The sequence below is a fragment of the Simochromis diagramma genome, unplaced genomic scaffold (genome assembly GCF_900408965.1).
Source record: "Simochromis diagramma unplaced genomic scaffold, fSimDia1.1 OVJJ01000514.1, whole genome shotgun sequence".
NCBI classification, from domain to species: domain Eukaryota; kingdom Metazoa; phylum Chordata; class Actinopteri; order Cichliformes; family Cichlidae; genus Simochromis; species Simochromis diagramma.
In genome coordinates, this window is record NW_024387346.1 from 1,376,599 (window position 1) to 1,389,172 (window position 12,574).

The 12,574-nt window shown below is 41.9% G+C and overlaps 1 protein-coding gene across 1 annotated transcript; it reads left to right on the plus strand.

Moving 5' to 3' along the window:
- The first annotated feature begins 366 nt into the window (after window positions 1-366).
- Window positions 367-10,414, plus strand: tnfsf11 (TNF superfamily member 11). Its single transcript, XM_040006851.1, has 4 exons — window positions 367-899; window positions 3,374-3,409; window positions 6,719-6,842; window positions 7,589-10,414. Exons 1-4 carry the CDS (start codon window positions 396-398, stop codon window positions 8,026-8,028), a joined length of 1,104 nt encoding a protein of 367 aa, XP_039862785.1. The 5' UTR covers window positions 367-395; the 3' UTR covers window positions 8,029-10,414.
- The last annotated feature ends 2,160 nt before the right edge of the window (window positions 10,415-12,574 follow it).

Sequence of the window (12,574 nt, forward strand, 5' to 3'; positions counted from 1 at the left end):
TTTATGCCGGTTGCATTTCCTGTCGCTACCCCCAGGGAACCTTTGGCTCCTCTTGAGATCAACCCAGAGAGCTTTCACTTTTTAGGTGACTGTGTAAACCAGTACACGTGGAAACATAGCGGTGTAAAAACGAGGAAGATCATATCGGAATACTTTTAAAATCACTAAGACAAGTTTTTTCTAAGCAAAGCAGCATTTTTTTAGTATTTATGTCAAAAATTAATGAATGAATGAATGAATGAATGAATGTATGGCTGAATATGTTTGTATTTTATTTGATCTTTTTCTCGGTTTTCTTTAAAAAACAAAACAGGAGTGCCCACTGATCACTGATGGGTTGGATTTTTTTCTTTTTTAAACCCATCCTCTTTGCATCCCTGCTGTGCGCCTAATTCATGTTCACGGGGTGTAGACGGGAAGGGGAGGATCACACATTAACGCGTCTCCACAAAGGGCCAGACATAAAGGGCTCGCTTTACCTGTCATGCGCTCAGGTCGATCCGGTTGACAGTCCTGCTCGAGTCTGTTTCTCTCCGGGCTACCGGAGGATCCCTCTGATTGGCTGCAGACGCAAACGCGCTCTCTCAGCCCACCCACTGCTGATTATAGGGACTCTTGCAAACTCGGTTTCCTTCCTTGCATTGAGTCTGGGACCTGGCCCCGGGGCTGAACGGCACACACACAAAGCGCGCAGCATGGCAGCTACCCACAGCGAGTACAGAGGCTACCTGCGGAACACCGTCGACATCGAGGTGGGGCAGCAGCACCGCTTCCACCCGGTGCAGAGTTCGGAACCCACATACCGGCCGCTCCTATTCGGGACCCTCGCTGTTATGGGATTGCTTCAGGTGGCCTCCAGCGTGGCGATCTTATTACACCTGACAGGTTATCTCCAAGAGGTAAGAATCTCAGAGCAACAGCGTGGTGTGATCTACTGCATAGTTCGCTCCTATACTGCTTTCATTGTGTGTGTAGCTTCACTCAAACTTGGGGTTTGTGTGTAAATATTTACTTCTAAAAGACTGTCAACAATTGCTGGCCGTGAGCGAGGTAGGACCGGGTCCAGGGATGTTTGCGCAACTTTACAATACCTATAAAATGTCAGATAACCTTTCTAGCTCTACATGTAAAGCAACCTGTGAAGATAAAAAGAGAGAGAGAGGGGGGGGGGGGAAGCAGCTTTCAGATCGAGCCACTTGTGCTGTTCTCCGCGCAAAGCTTTGGTGCACTTTGGTGTTCCTTTGAAGGTGCTGCGCCTCGGCGGCACGCAGTTAAACTGCTGCCTCGCTGCAGAAACACCCTGACTCGCTGATAGCATCTCACGAACCCCCCTTAAAGATTTTTTTTTCCTTTCCACGAAGATTACCTGTTTTTGAGACGATAACATCTCAGCAACTGAGGCTCGGCTGCGAATCCAAATGTCAGTCTCCATGATGTCTTGTTTGCAAAATACAGATGTTTTCACTTGAGGCTGCCGCTGCTGCCGCTGAAGTTCTTCGTGCAGCGTGTTTACATGCCGTCCGCGAGCTGTATTTGTAATCTGTATGTGACATTAGCTGTAAACGTTTGAGGATAAGCAGAAACGCAGTGGAGGCAGGGGAGTATGGCAAAGTTCAAGCAGGACCCTGTGGATATTCCGACGTGCTGCCATGTGTGACAGCGCAGTGACATATGATCTGGGATCGCTCATATTCCTTGAAGACGCGTGTGTGGCATCTTGTAGGTTGCGTGTCTGCGATGATGTGAAATAATAATAATAATAATAATAATAGTATTAATAATTGTTTTTTCTACTTGATGGCGGTTTTAGAGTTGAATAATCGTCGTGTTTGAACAAGCCGAGAGGGCAGACCGCATCTCTGCTCTGTCAGGATGCACTAAGTTCACCTGGCGAGCATCTCTCTTCCTCCTTTCTCCCTTTTCCCATCTCTTCCACCTGTTTATGTGTGAATTTCGGGGGCGTTTTACAGGGCTCATAAAATCGTAATCCTATAAAAGTAATGGTACAAAAATTATGGCAGGTACTAATTATGCAATATCATACAGTTCATCAAAGTCTATATAATTTTAATGCTGCAGCTGGAAATGATTTAAAATACTCGCACTGTTGGATAGCTTTAGCTCTAACAACACAGCTACATATATTTGTACATTTATTGGAGAAATTGTATAAGATAATAATTCAGTTCAGTTTTAATTATATAGCGTGGAATTACAACAGTCGCCTTAAGGCACTTTATATTCTAAGGTAAAAACCCTAAAGTAATACAGAGAAAATCCTAACAATCAGATGACCCCCTATGAGCAAGCACTGGAGGACAGTGGGAAGGAAAAACTCCCTTTTAACAGGAAGAAACATCCTGCTGAACCAGGATCAGGGAGGGGCGGCTATCTGCCAAGACCGGTTACAAGTGAGGTGAGGAACGTAAAAGTAATAAGTAACTAAAGTTTTAAAATAAACAAGGTGGTACCTCAGGGATACAGTGGAGTATAAAGTAGCATAGCATGAAAATACTGAAAGTGGTAGTTTGAGAGCCAATCATATTTCCAGAGGGGGCCAGTGCCACCCTATGCCTCCATTCTCTAGAGACACCCCTGATTATTATTTTTGGCTTGTCAATAAAGGAACACTAAAGAAAGGCAGGGTTTTTATTATACAGATATGGATTTAATTCCATAGCTGTACAATAAAAGTGTGTGGAACTGTCTGAGAAGATGACAAGAGGGGAAGGCTGTCTTAAGTACCCAGCAGCACAAGAGGCCCTGTGGTTGGTCAGGGCTTTTTTCCGATGACAGATGCATATAGCAGCAGTCTGTGTGAGTCATCAGTATGGTGCTGGGCCATCATCTGACCACAACACCTGTAAAACTTCCTGGAGATGGTGAGGAGACCTGGGATCGGCACAGTGTCATGCAGAGATAGGAATGTGCTGAAGAGACTATTTTTAATTTAAAACAGCTGATTGGAATGTGAAGGTTAAAGTGTGTTTGCGTGCATGGGAGACTATTGGTTGTTATTTAAATAACACACAGATAACAGAACAGCAGCAACTGAGAGCCAAAGCTCAAGTTACAAAACAGACTTTTTTTTTTCCCCCTGTTGCGGTGGAATGCAGAATGACATGCGGAAAATAGCCTCCCACTCTCTTGTACTCTCGCAGACACACACACACACACACACACACATTGATGTGTACTGTATGCGTGAGTCTTAATCTCATCTTACAGGACAGCCTGTAGAGCCTGAGATATTTCTCCTATCTTGACCTGTCAGAGAACCATTCTTGAGATAGATTCGGCTCATTAAATATGATGTTATCACTGCATTAAAAAAAAAAAAAATCTCTATAACTGCTTTTGTTTCTTTCTCCAGGTAGATTTGTCCACAACTCCACATCGGCCCATGGAGGTGAGTCTGACCCCTGGGTGACCCCAGGCAACATGCCCTCTGACACATTCCACTCAGATATTGTGCATTTTCACACGTCCCTCCTGCTGCAACATTATACACATGCTACACGCACACATGCACTTAGTTAATCAGACTTGATCATCTGTAGATTTTGATTTCCTCCAATCAACTCTGAAATTGTCATTAAAGTAAAGCTTAAGAAAGAAGTAGTTACACTGCTGCTAATTAGAGATAATGCCACAGAGGCTAAAAGTAATCTGCTTTAAGAATACGCCAACGCTTGCAAGGTATTTCCTTTTCTCACTGCAAAGGGGGAAGTACATGTATTTTTTTTTTTAACAGAGAAGAGCCTAAAGCACTTGGAAAACAGGATAATCATGTGCAATTTCTGCAGTGACAGGAGTTATGATTTTCCCATGGGTATGTTTTTCAGTGCACACCACAGCTTCTGTAAAGCAAGCACAAAAACCCTAGGTGGTCACACAGGCTGGAGAGAGGTCAGACCACAGCAGGAAAAACACCTCTCTGCCTTTGATATAGCATTGAATAGCTTCTTGGGGTTTTTTCCCCCCACAAGTTTGATTAATCTTCGATGTAGAATGTAGTTTACAGCATTGGCCATTACTGAGTCACCCATTGGCGTCAGTGGTCGCAGAGTGTTTGTTCGATGATCGGGAGAAGCACGAGGGAGTTGTAAAATGGAAATTCTTAATCGCTGAAGTCATATTTTCTAATCCCTCTATAGAAGTTGCCGCCCATTTTTTTTTTTTTTTTAAAGTAGAGCAATAGCAAAAAAACAGTCCAGGAAGTAAAATAACACTGGGTTCCCATAATGTTTTAATTTCCTTTGAAATTATGTATTTGTGTTTGGTATCCCTGGCGGAGTGCTTGCACAAACCACCCAGCCTGTCTTGTACTGAGGAGTTCATTGTGTCAGCCCTGCGGCTGTTTCCCATGTAGCACAGGAAGACATGCTGGGAGTTTTTATGAGGTGTCAGGATGACAGGTCCTCATGGCCAGTGCTGTGTTGTGTCGGGGTCAGCACCGAGACTGTTGGTGATCCCTGCAGACTATAGAAGAGAGTTGGTGCTCTCAGGCCTCAGCTGGACAGCTATCGGCTCATTTTTGATGTGAGACAGGATGTTCAGGCTTGGCCTGCACTGGGGCTGGGCCTGTGGTCAGTAAGATCTGGGGAGTGGTGAGAACACAGTGCCATGAATCAGACATAGCTCATGATCTGAATGTTTAGAGATCTGTGTTAGGAGTCAGATGCAGTACGAAATACAAAGAGACAATCTGCTTTGGTGGCCAAGTTCTGAGTGAGAGGACTTTTGTTCTAGTGTAGCATCACAGAAACCACTCATCAACATAATAGACATGGGGAAGGATGGATGCGGTGTGTTGTTAAAAGGCTGAACCGAAGCCTGCATTCACTGTGGTGTTGCAGGACCAAGCATGTGCAATCCAGTCAGCCTTAGCTGCATGAATATTTTCTAAGCACATGTCTTCATCGTGTAGCAGCTTAGCCTGGTGCAGAGTGGCTGCCATCCTGCACACTTCACTTCTAGCTCCCTGTGTTGCTCAGGTAGCTGCCAAGCTGCTGTTAACTTTGTTTAAATAATCTCTTCACTATGGTTAAAGAGGTATGACTTGGTCTCACCACAAATCAAGATAGATCCCACAATGTAGGGCCAACTGGGAGGGCATTCACAATTACTTTGTAGCCTTGGCAAGGCCTTGTTTACCCCTGTCTCATTCCAGGGCGCTGCACTATAAACATGTTTGTGCAGCAAATTGTTTTTGGGGGACAGAGACTGCTAATCTTAGCTTGAGATCCGTGCAAATTTGTCTAGACTTAGGCTGTGAATAAATACTTAAGAGCAATATTAGAGCGGTAAAGGTGTGATGTTGCCAGACTGGCTTTGTACTGGAGTTTATTTGGAATGTGCAACTGTGCTCATGTGTGGTTTCACAACTGGTATGTTTAAAACTTTCAACACTCTCCTTTTCATTAGATTTTTTATTTTTTTTAATCTTGGCTCAGAGTTGAGGTGAGATAATCCTGCCATTATACCTGCATTCTTCCAATCAGAGAAAACTGCTTAAAAAGTTTAATAATCTTCACCCCAGTGTTTTGCGGCAAAGCCTTATCTGTTACACAGAGCATGTGAATAAATACTCAATTTAAAAACAAGTGATAGTGGCATAACACTACACAATAACACTATATATATCTATGTCTATCTATTTATCTATATACATATACATATATATATATATATATATATATATATATATATATATATATATATATATATATATTCCACCTTATCCCTGGGATCTCTTGAGTAAGAGCAGTCAGAAAACAACACTCATACCTGATATTTTAATTTCATGCCAGATGTGTAGGAGAGTTGGCAGCTCCTTTGCAACTGTTTACTTGCTTGGAAACCATGTTTTCCTTGACTGTATATGCTCTGTCTTGCCTGAGGACAGCCCGGTTCAGACAGTGGATGGCGGCGTCATCGTGGCCTTGAATAGAATCAGCAGTCAGTGACTGAATACAGTCCAGACACTATTGCTGCCAAATCCCTGAGAAGAATAATCTTTCTGAAAGTTTACACTCACCAGGAGGTCACACACATCTTCAAGTATACACACATGCTCAGCTCCATGGAAAGAAGCAGTTATTCAAACAGACAGCAGAATAAAGCTGTGGGTAAAAAAATGTCAAAATCTTTTTAAAAATATTACAGCTTTATAGTGGGCCTATAATCGGATCTTTATTATATGTCATATATATATGTATATATATACTGTGTACTGTTCCAGTGGTCAATGTTTATAGTAAACTTGGCTAAAGTTTCATATAGTGAGGTCATTGTATGTACAAATAGTCTCTCTTAGCCAAAAGTTCAGGCTCCAGACTGCTCTGTTTCAGTCATCTTTTTCTACTCTTAGCTTTGTATGATGTCATCAAGAGTGGATGCACTTAATACGGTCATCACAAGCACTCATCCTCACCCACCTTTAACTTTCTGTTTACTAGAGGCAGCCAATCACAAGAAACCTTGCTCAGCTCACATGGCTCGCTTTCAGACCGAAGATTGACTGAGAGGCTGTATACTGATAGCATCATGTAATAGGCCCTGCTTAGTTCTAACCATGCTGGTGCAAGTTAATTGTGACTGATTATATGAGAGGTCGCTAAGTTCAAAACCTCACGATGATAAGCTCAGGAACACTTTCATGTTTGATCTGTAAATCTGTCAGTTTGTTATGTCAGCTTTTCCACTTTTTCTGCAGGAGGTGCAGACAGAGCCAATGCTGAATGCGCTGAAAGATCCAAAGAAAAAAGGACGATGCAAGAATAAAGATGGCATGGCTTCAGCCCATCTACCAATCAGAACGGATCAGGATTTCTCAAAGAGTGAGTCTTAATCGAAATGTCTTTTTTTTTTTTTTACAGTTTCACATTTATAATAAATAAAATGTAAACGAAATATGTTATTTGCCCCATATGGTTTGATATAACTATTATATATAATATATGATTCATATTGTATGCATCATCCAGTTTAAAAAAAAATCGCCAAATGAAATGATTTGTTTTTAAACACTAACCAAAGTGCTCAACAAATGAAACATTAGCTTGCTACTATATGGCATATACTTGTCCTCTGCCTCATCAGAGGCTTCTCAAATAGCTCTCTGAAGCCGTTACCAAGATGCCCCATGAGTGGCGAGACTTGCTCATACTTTTCCATTATGTTTTACTTTCTACTCATTGTAAACTGTGTAAATCTTAGTTGTACAAAAATAGCTACAGCTATGGTTGAATTCATAACTTTTTACCCTTGTTCAGTAGTACAGCATTAAACGTCCTTTAGAAATTACGTTGCATTGGGATACAAAGATGACTTCCTGTTTTAAGTGTTGAGTCTCTTGATGGTGCTATAATGTTAATGCTTAACAGAGTTACAACGAATATAAGTTTTACAATAGAGAGGTTAAGTTTTAATGTTGTGACCTGATTTACTGAACCTTTAGTTTGAAACTAGGTTAGTTAAACTAGATTACTGCAAATATAGAAAGGATGTTCTTGATAAACAACAAAAGTTCTTTAAAGGTGAAGTAATTCATCCAGTTTTTCTGTTGTTCTTTGTCATCACACAGAGAGTGAGCTGGCGGCCATCACCATTGAATGGGATGATACACATGCGCACCTCCATAACATGGGTTACCACAAGGGGAAACTGCTGGTGAGGGAAGCCGGTTCCTACTACGTTTACGCCAAAACTTGCTTTCGCTATTACAATTTCAAAGCGCAAGGGCCAATTTCAGACGACAATCCCCCAGTGGATGTTAAAAACACCCAGCTCTTCCAGTACTTGTGCCATGAGAGCATCAAACACAACAGCAAGGCTGTGGCATTAAGCAAGATGGGCAGCACTATGCGGTGGAACGGCACAACCTATAATATGTACTGTGCCCAGCAGGGACGAGGGGTCCAGCTGGATGTCGGAGATGCCTTGTTTGTCAATGTGTCCAACGCCTTCATGCTGGACCTGGCAGGAGAAGCGACGTATTTTGGGGCCATAAAGTGGGGTATCTGAAACTTAAATACATGGGGAGCGGACATGCTACTGAACATTTGATATGCCAAAGAACCACTGTTAGTGATGTTAATTTGTCAAAAGAGTTTTTTTTTTTTTTTTTTTTTTTTTTTTAATTGTACATGTGTTTTGTTTTTTGTGTCACATTGTTTTTCATCAGATAGCCTTTTTGGACTCTTATTATGAGGAAAAACTTATGCAAAAGGTAAACACCTTTCAAAAAACAAACTTGTCTTTCCACTTTCTGTTTTTCCTTTCCCAAAAAGCAGAACTAGCACTCTCTACTTCACCCAAAATAGCACTTGAGTTTTATTGGACTTTTTTGTGGTTTGTGTTGGGGAATTTAAATACATTCAGTTTAGATTACAACATTTAGACTTAAGGATTGACATGTGTTTATGCACTAATTAAACAATTCACAAGGGAGCAACTAAGGAAGTAAGTTTGTTGGGAGGAGGTGCAGCAAGAAAGGATTTATCAGTGCTGATTGTTGGAGAAAAATGTCCAAAGAGAGAGTTGGAGTTGATAGAGCATCTGCTTGTACTTAGCAGATTATCACAGGATAAAAATAAGGCCTTGGTATAAGTGTTTTCTTGAAAGTCTTTGGAAGTCAGATCAAGGCAGGCAGTGAAGCATCCTTGCAGTTTAGCAACTTTAGCGGATAGTGACAGTAATAGGTAATTTCACCCAAAAGTTAAAATTAAAATTTAGGTTTAGTATGAGTTTGACTTGGGGCCATGGGGTTGTTGCTCCAAAAACATTTATTATCCATCTTTCCGCCCCAAGTGGTCATTTGAAGGTTACAACATGACAATGTCGTAAATGACATGTTTGTTTCATTTATGACGATCAGCAAGTGAAGCAGATAGCAGGACTGTCTGACCATGAATGACAGGAATAGACTCCTGTCTCTTCTTTCACTAGACGGACCAAGTTGAGTTTGGTTCATCTTTAACTTAACTTTTTTTTTTGTTTTTTGTTTTTTTTTCATTTGGCTCTTCAGTGAGGTAAATGGGAATATGCACTAAATATTTATTTATTAGCTAGAAAAGTACAGAGACGGGCCACTGTTAAAGTGACCTTTCGGCTGTAAAATCATTTATATTTTATGTCTGTATGACATTCATTAAGCAGCACTTAGAGGAAATAGTAGGCACGCTTTTTGTTATTAAAACACAGGGGCTTCCTTTTAAATTCTATATTTATGTATCTCGATTTTTGACAATTCTGTGTGTACTTGCCTAGCCAAAAGCAATATGGTTATATTGTTTCTTCTACAAGATTGTAGCACACCTGTAAGACCTTCATCTGTTTTCATCTGCTAGATTTTTCTATTCAGTGTTCTTTTTATTTATGTTTGTGTATGTTTTAATAAAAAAACCCTACTTTTTTACAATTGTTTCAAGTGTATTGGAAAAGACCCGATCCAGGCTGTTGTTTGGTGTGGCTGAACTTCACAGGATTAGCTGCCTCAAGCTGTAAGGTGATGAACAGGCCACCCTGACTGTGATATGATTGCAATGTGAAATTTGATAATCTCCAAAATCTTTGGAAAATTCAACACCGCTGTTGCCAAAGAATGATGTCACGTTGTTCCTTTACCTCTGCACACCCGGTCACAGTGGCCCACTAGAAACCGCCCACTACTGCTAACTCACAGCAGATATTTGGAGACCCGGCTCGAAACGACCTGCAAAATAAACAAGAAACAGCCTGTATGGGATGGGAGTGATGGCCAGAGTATCGTTACTTCACTGTAATATGTAGGAGTCGTTTTGATCATCGTTGTAATGGGTCTCCCATGAAGCCCTGCGGCACGCAAGAGAAAGAGAAACTTTTAATGTTAGACCCAAAGCCAAACAATTCCTCTATTGTGTGATCTTGGGTGTTCACCAGCATATGGCCAGAGAATGACTGGGGTTCACACGTTTGTTCTGCATGCTGGGACCTCACACGACTCTCAGCTCATTGTTCAAACACTACTTACTGAGGGTCTGAAATGAAATCTGGGGGTGGAATAAAAATACTTGGCTGAGGTGGGTGAGGAGCTAATTAGTTTTTGAGTTTTGACTTGATTGGCATTGCCGTATTTCATGTCTGACTGCGGAAAGTATAATATAGAATTTCCCTTAATGAAAGTTCACAGAACAATAATACATCTTAAAGGCAAAAATGGGAATGCCTTTTTTTTAGAAAGCTGTTTTATACAAATAAACAATACTTGTACAAAGTTTTGCAACAACAAAGTAATTCAGCTGTGCTCAGATTTAGCTGAAGCCATAAGTGTAAACAATGGACTTCCGCTGTGTGCCACCCTTTTGATGTGACTTGATTTCTCAATTCTTGGCTCTTAGCTAAAACCATTAAAATGTGTTGTGTCAGTAAACATTATGGATAGCCTGGCATTCACTGGACCCCCACCCTGAGCATGCATCCACGCACACATACACACACACACGTGCGCGCGCACACACACACACACACACACACACCCATATATGTACGCTGACAAAGAAGTCTCGCCTGCTGCACTCAGAGGTTCATAAAATAGGTCATTTTTGGTACACGTAGAGAACTTATTTCATTACTCACATATTTTAAAACGCAAGGGGCCACAGCAACCAATATTAATGTCATATAGGTTTCAACGTACACTACAGGGCACAAGCTGCATCGCTTTCTTCTATTTTCCCTGGTGCCAGTCAGGGGTGTTTATAGAATTTTTTAAATGGGGAGGCACTGGGCCAAGAACCAGTCAGGATGAGGGCTGGGTGTTGAAAATGAATCAGATCACAAGGACTTTCATAGATGTGAGGCCTCCTGCCTCCATAAAGTCACATTAGGTTGCCATGCAGCAATATGGCAAAACTAGGTTCAACCACAGAGTAACAAAATACAAGGCTGTCCAGCTGTACATGAGTTTTATTGTACTGAGTGGTTGTTGGTAACCCCCCCCCCCACACACACAAAAACAAAAAACTATGTCTTAGACATCACTGTGAGTCAAAGGGGGAGTCCATATTTCAACTTAACAGCTTAAGAAATGTATTTTCTAGCATCTTGCATTAGTTATATGAGCATGCAGACATAATGTTTTAGTATTTGTCATTATATAGTTACATTTACAATGATGCCCTGAAGATGACAACGCTGTTTTTCCCAGAAAGGGGATCCAGACCCCATGTGTTCCCATGTGAATAAAAGTTTGCGGAGGCTCTTGGGTTCAAATCAAATTTCAGACAGTGGTGGTGCCAGCCCAGACCCTAGCCACACCCCTGCTGCCAACAGGTTTTCACATATTCCATGACAGTGTGTCGCAGATGAGCTCCAGTAAACACAAAGTGGATTTTATTTCCATCTTCTGCCGTTTTACGATGCATCTCCATCAGACGTGATTTCAGAGTTATTATTTCCCCATGGTTCAGAGAAGAGGTGGAGCTGTTGATTCAGAAAAACAAAGTCATGTGCTGGAAAATATATCAGGGTGTTTTCCCCCAATAAGCAGCACCAGAGGCATCGGTACTGAAGTTAATGCCATTAGCTAAGTATGGCTGCCTAGTTTTATGAGGCTTTGTGGTTTGGAGGAAATGGAGCTCTGAGAAGTCCGTTTTTACCGAGCAGCTGCAGGGCTTTGTTCTGTGCAGGTCACTTGGCTCTCTTACATGCACTGAAATATCCACGCACTTACACAATTGCACTATCAGTATACAAATTTGTGCCTACTACTGCCCTTCCTGCTTCACGCACGCATACACACACACACACACACTCCTTTGCTGAGTCAGCACAGTCAGCTATTTTCACAAGCTGGGCCCTCGCCCTTTGTCTTCACCCCAATATAGCTCAGATGTTTCAGGCTTTTGATGTCTGACGTTTTTACCGCTTGGCTAATACTAACATTAGTGTTATTAAAACAATAACAGAGTGAGATTTACAGGCTATACTGCAGACGCATGGGCGTGAGATAGCTGGAAGGGTTATTACTGTAACCAGGCCTGTCATCTCCTGCTTAAGCTGTCGGCAAAGTATGTGTGTCTGTGTGTGCCAGACTGTCTATGTCTCTGTGTAGGTCAGCAGACCTTTGAGGGGTCTTCAATTAAAGGCAACCCCATAATAAATTAAAAAGTCAAAAGGTCTAAAGGGCATTGTAATGGGTCAGCTGGTCCAAGTAATAATGGATTGCATTTATATAGCGCTTTTCAAGGCACCCAAAGCGCTTTACAACACCACTATTCATTCACTCTCACATTCACACACTGGTGGAGGCAGCTACAGTTGTAGCCACAGCTGCCCTGGGGCAGACTGACAGAAGCGAGGCTGCCATATCACGCCATCGGCCCCTCTGGCCATCACCAGTAGGCGGTAGGGTAAAGTGTCTTGCCCAAGGACACAACGACCAGGACAGAGAGCCCGGGGATCGAACCGGCAACCTTCCGGTTACCTTCATAACCATTACAGATGAGCTTCCCAACCGACTGTGGCTCAGGGGGCGACTGTGATTGTGATCGGCATTGTACCGATTGCCCAAGTACAATGTCAGAACAAA